This window comes from Colobus angolensis, unplaced genomic scaffold (assembly GCF_000951035.1).
Source record: "Colobus angolensis palliatus isolate OR3802 unplaced genomic scaffold, Cang.pa_1.0 Scaffold110, whole genome shotgun sequence".
NCBI classification, from domain to species: Eukaryota; Metazoa; Chordata; class Mammalia; order Primates; family Cercopithecidae; genus Colobus; species Colobus angolensis.
In genome coordinates, this window is record NW_012112031.1 from 2417558 (window position 1) to 2423053 (window position 5496).

Here is a 5496-nt window from a genome sequence, read left to right on the forward strand (position 1 = left end):
CGGGGCAGGGCTGGGTTGGGGGGAGGCAGGACCCGGGGGAGCTGGGGCCGAGGACCGGCGGGGCCCGGGCCACACAACGCACACACACACACCTGTTCTTCTCCAATTTGTTGTGGACTTCTCTGGTTCCGATCCTGAAACCCAGACAGACAGGAGGCTCAGGGAGGAGGACTCGATGAGACGGCTTTCCTGATGACCCGCGCCGCCACCCCCCAAAATTGCCACAGGCTGTTTGTCCCCAGCATTGTCTCAAAGCAGCATGGGAGATGTTCGCCCTGTGCCATGCTGCGCCCACTCCCTGGAGGGCACATCTGTGCTCACAGTCACAACCCCTGTCACCCTCCGTCCCACCAGGAGGGAGACAGGAGGGCTCCTGGGACTCAGAAGCAGCTGGTTGACCCCCGCCCTCACCCAAGAGGCCCATACTCTGTCCAGGGGCCTGGGAATGCCATAAGCCTCAGCCTTGGAGGGCGTTAGAAAACACAGAAGCCTGGGAACAGGGGGTAATGGGACATTCCTTCCCAGGATAGAGATGGGCACAGTGAGGAGGTGTTCAAATGAAGGGGGCACTTCTAGGCTGGGGAGGCAGGACACGCCTCCGAAGCCCCAGCCGGGGAGGGCACCTTGTCTTGCCCACAGCCCAGGGGATGGGCAGCTCTCCTATGCATCCCAGCAGCCCGACCCTGCCACACCCGACTCACCCCCCTGGCCTCTTCTTCTGTTCACTGGATTTAACTTCTTCAGCTGGTGCCAACTTCAGGGTCCCAAGGGTGGGTGGGGGCGGCTGCTGGGGGGCCAGCTGAGGCTGGACTCCAGGGTGTGGTGCTATGGTCAGGATCGGCGTGGGGAGGGGCTGCAAAGGCTTGGGGCTGCCAGTGGGTGGAATGGTGGTCTTCGAGTCCGGCAGTAGGGGCGCAGGGGTGGGCACCTGCGGCCTGCTGGGCAGGGGGGCAGGCTCCTTAATGCTGAGTCCAGGGGTGCTAACCAGGGCTGGCTGACGAGGCGCCAGGGGCAGAGGCTGGGCTGCCGGGGGCAAGGGTGGGGGTGGGGGTAGTGGCTGAGGGGAGTTGGTCACCACGGGAATAGGAATGACAGTCAGTGGGGCAGGGGTGGCAAGTGGGGGTGGGGGTGCGGGCGGGGGAGCCGGCGGAGACAGAGGCAGGGGTGGTGCCTCAATGCGGGGTTCCTCCACAGGTAGGGCATGTGCCAGCCTGGCCAGGCTATTGGCCTTCTTCTGCTCCTGCTCCCGCTCCCGCTCCAAGCGAAGCCGCTCCTGCTCCTCTACGCAGAGAGAACATAAGGAGGGGGGTCTCAGCAGGGCCCCAGCACTCCAGTCCTAACGAGTCCTCCCACCCTAGCCCAGTCAGTACTCAATGATACCCCTGCTCAGCGAGAGACTCCACAAATAGCTCACCAGTGCAGCCAGGCACAGGGGAAAGCGCAGGGGGCACAGCAGTGAACAAACTGAGCAGACCTGGTCCTGCCAGCAGGGAACAGTCACGGGGGGCTGATAGTCCAGGCTGCAGGCAAGACAGGTGGCCGTGGAAGGGAAGGGTGTAGCAGAGCTGTCAGAGGGTGCTGCAGGCCACCTGCCAGCCTGCAGGGTGAGGAGGAGGGCGGGTGAGGGCAGCGAGGGTCAGGAGCCACAGGGCCGAGGTGGGAGAGGCGGGCAGAGGCCCAGCCACCCAAGACTTCGCACCAGAGAAGGGGGTGTGCTGCCAGATCCCAGCTTCCATGGAAGGCGTTTAACAATGTTTACCAAGCACCTTCTAGAGGGCAGGCAGTGCCTGCATGGCACAGATGAAGGCAGTGAAGCTCAGAGAGCAAAGTGATTTGCTGCAGGTCCCACAGCAAGCCTCCTGACCCCTGGAGGACACCTGCCGTGCTCACAAGGAAGTGCCTCGCACACATTCACAGTCCCTGGATCGTCACAAGAGCCCCACGTCACATCACAGGCAGGACAGGGGCACCACCCTCATTTCACACATGTGGAAACAGCCCAGCACTCCTGACTCCGAGGCTAGGTCCCAATGCCTGTTTTCCTCAGGGACCACTCAACACACACACTGAGTCCCTCTCTGACCCTTGTCGTGCTGTAACTCATTTCTCCGAAATCCCCAACATCCCCACCATCAGCAGCAGTAGCACCAGCACATCCTGTCCTCCAGGCCCAACGCATCCTCTGACATCCTCAGTGACACCCGCTCAGCCTGAGACACCACAAATACCCAAGCAGTCCAGCCAGGCACCAGGGAAAGTGCACCTGCCTGGTTCTGGGTGAGAGAGGGCAGCTGAGGAGGAGGAGGCACAGCAGCGACCATTTCTCCCAAACAAAAAGAGACTGGGCTCTTCAGTAGGGGCTGAGCAGGGCAGTGCACCCCACCATCCGCTCAGCATCTCTGCTGAAAGCCCAGCAGGAAGGCAAGGCCCACTCAGGAGCTGGCTGCGAACAGGGGAAGGGGAGGCACCTCCATCTCCAGCCTGCCCCGTCCTCTCCCAGGCCCCACCATTCTGGTTCCCTGGCTACGGGGCTGGCCCAGGCCCTTGGAGGCTGCAGCCCCCAGGCCAGGGAGCCGCCGGGACAAACAGCCCTCTCCTCTGGCCCTGGATGCCCCGCTCTGCTGAGGAACGCAGCAGACAGCTCGGGCTGGTGGACACGCCCCAAACACCTGGGCAAGGGGTGGCGCGGGGGACTGGAGTCGGCCAAGGCCCCTGAGGAGGGGAGCACCCGCCTCCCACACTCTTACTGGCTCAGAGGCCTCAGAAAACTTGAGGTCTCAGGCCCTTTGGCCAATCAACAACTGGAGTGTGAGCCAGGCCTGCTCCCAGCCCCGCCCTCCCGAAGAGGGAAGAGGCCGAGGAGGAAGCGGAGGGGGAAGCGTCCTGGGAGGGGAGGCCTCAGTGGTTTCCCAGCAGCCAGAGTTCAGGGGCTGGGCCAGCCAGCGGGCCTCTTCCAGATCTCCCTAGCCCTTCGGGAAGGGGCGATGCCAGGCCGGTGCAGGCCTGCTCCAGTGCGGGGCAACTGGAGGTTACCTTAGGTTACCGCCCTGGAGAAAACCAGCCCTGCGCTCCCGCTTCCCACAGACCGCACTGGCCAAGCAGCCTGCTGAGTTCCAGTGACAGGGCCCTTCTCAGTTGGGCGCAGCCTCAGTTGTCCCCAGCCCCTTCCCCTACCCCAGGAGAAGACTCTGGATCCCGGGGCTTAACACAGCCCCCACCTCCATTCCTTTGGCTGACAGACCTAACTTTTCATTGGCCTTGAGACCTGTGCTCCACTCTCTATAGGCAGAGGGACGATCAGGGCCCTCCCTGAGTCACAAGGACAGGTGGGACCCTAGAGTGCAAGCCAACCCCCATTCCCCATATTTTTAAAGCAACCCAAAGCTCACCTGGGAGGTAGCAACCTCCTTCTCACCTGCCCTCTCTCACCCAGAACCAGGCAGGTACACCTCACAGGTGCCAGGAAGGACCCAGTTACACCTGGAGCAGCATGAGAAAGTTCCAGGGGTGGTGAGGAAGAGGAGCTGCCCGGGGCCAGATCCAGCCCACCAGAGCTTCCTGCCCCTTCCCACCCAGCGGCTACCCTCTCCCTGTGCACTGGAGAACCGCCAAACTGGTGGTGGCTGGTGCTCCCTCAGGAGCACTCTGCGCTTAGGCTCTTTAAAAGAATGTTCTGTGCATCCACCAGACAGTGCGCCCCCTCACATGCCTCCCTGGGCTCCCCCCAGAAGCTGCCCCCAAAGAATTTAGCTCTTCTGCAGTGACCCAGGGGCCAAGGCTTCAGCCCCCACTCAAGAGCATGGGCAGTGTGCTCCCTTCAACCTTCCCAAGCGACTGTGGCCCAGGCGCTCTGCAGGCACAGGGCTGGGGTGGAGGAGTCCACACTGGTGGGCCCCAGCAGCCACAGGAATTCTCCCATCTGCTAGATAAACAGGGGCTTGGTGTCTAAGGCAGGCCCAGGGTAAGCCTTGGAGAGTTGGTCAGGAGCCTCTGGACACTCCAGCCAGCTCCCTCCAAACAGGGCAGAAGAGTTGCGTCTGAGCCACCTCCATGAACACTGGGAATGACCATGCCAGGCCCTCCAGCTGAGCATCAGGACAGCTCTGCCCTTTCCTCTCTCTCACAGGCACACACGTCTGCAGGGTCCTCATGTGAGCAAACTGGCTGGTCTAGGTCAGAAACCCATGCTTGTGGTTGAAAAGGAGAATGGACAAGTGGATCCCTGTCCAGAGCTGGTCCTAGGTCCTGGGAAAGCGTTCTGGTCAGCAGGTTCACCCTTCCCTAGGTCCTGGGAAAGTGTTCTGGTCAGCAGGTTCATCTACCACGTCCTTCCCTCCCGTTCGCCCTACCCCAGCTCAGAGGAAGAGGGAGAAGAAAATGAATTCTGGAGGTGAAACTGCTGGGACCGGTTCTGGCCACCTGTACATGAGTTTTTGAGTAGATCTGGCTTTCCGCACCTACTCGTCTCCAAAGACCTCTGACCAACACCAAGAAGCGGTGACCAGGCCACTGAACTCGGCCTAAACACAGTGGGTACTCGAACTGCAACGTGTTGGTGGCGGCAGCAGGTGACTTAGTCTCTCCGAACCTTGTGAGCGGTCTTCCTCTGACCCCTGTGCCCAAACGTAGGACATTCTTGGTCACCACGGGCACTCTCCACTGCCAGACCCTGCTCGGGACCACCAAGGCAACAGGCGGGGAGTGTTGGTGATGTCCCCGCCCATCACTTCTGCAAAACCCAGGCATCTGGGTCTCACATATCTCCAGTGACTCTTGACCTTGAGAGGCCGGTCGCCCCGACTAGGCCGGCGGCCCCGCAGCTCCCCCGCCCCTTGCCCGCTGCCGCTCCCCGCTCCCCCCCTCACCGCCTGCCGCGGCGGCAGCACACGGCGGCGCGCGCGCACACAACACACTACTACCTCCTGCATGACTCATCATTGAAGCAACAATAGGCAGAGAGAAAGGAAAGGAGGGCGAAGCACTCTCTCTACCACAACCAACCCTGCCGCGGGATTCTGGGGGGCGGGGAGGGCACAGGAGTCCCCGGGTCCTGCACACACACCGTTCCAGAGCCGAGGCTCTGGCAGCACCCTGGAAAAGGGAGGTCTTTCCCCCCAGCCGCTCTGCAGCACCCTGAAGCCAGGGACCACCAACAGGGCGCGTGAAGACAGGAGTCATTAGTCTCTTCCCTTTAGAGGAAGCGCCGAAGTTTCTTTCTCAACCTGGCTCATTCCAGCGTGGCCCCGGGTGATGCCAGGGGGCATGGTTGGAACGTTTTGGGGATCAGTGGAAAAAGGTGAGCTCTAAATGTCTCGTCGCCCTGCGATTCTGAGGATTTCCCTTGCTCTCGGGATCAAATACAGGAGGTTAGGGGCGAGAGCCGACAGGTGAGCTCGGCTCCTCCCTCGCAGGGCAAAGGCTCTCCCTGGGAGGTGCCCAGAGGCCGGGACCCGCGTCCGGGCCCAACCCAGCGCAAGGCCCCTTGCCAGCCCCGCC

At 62.0% G+C, this 5496-nt stretch overlaps 1 protein-coding gene across 1 annotated transcript in view; it reads right to left on the minus strand.

Moving 5' to 3' along the window:
* Positions 1 to 4935, minus strand: part of MNT (MAX network transcriptional repressor) — a 12572-nt gene extending 7637 nt beyond the window's left edge. Inside the window, exons 1-3 of the mRNA XM_011956365.1 lie at positions 4830 to 4935; positions 702 to 1281; positions 93 to 134 (exon numbers count right to left, since the gene is read on the minus strand). Of these exons, the coding sequence (XP_011811755.1) occupies positions 93 to 134; positions 702 to 1281; positions 4830 to 4935 (728 nt within the window). The remainder of the gene's footprint in view (positions 1 to 92; positions 135 to 701; positions 1282 to 4829) is intronic.
* Between the last annotated feature and the right edge of the window lie 561 nt (positions 4936 to 5496).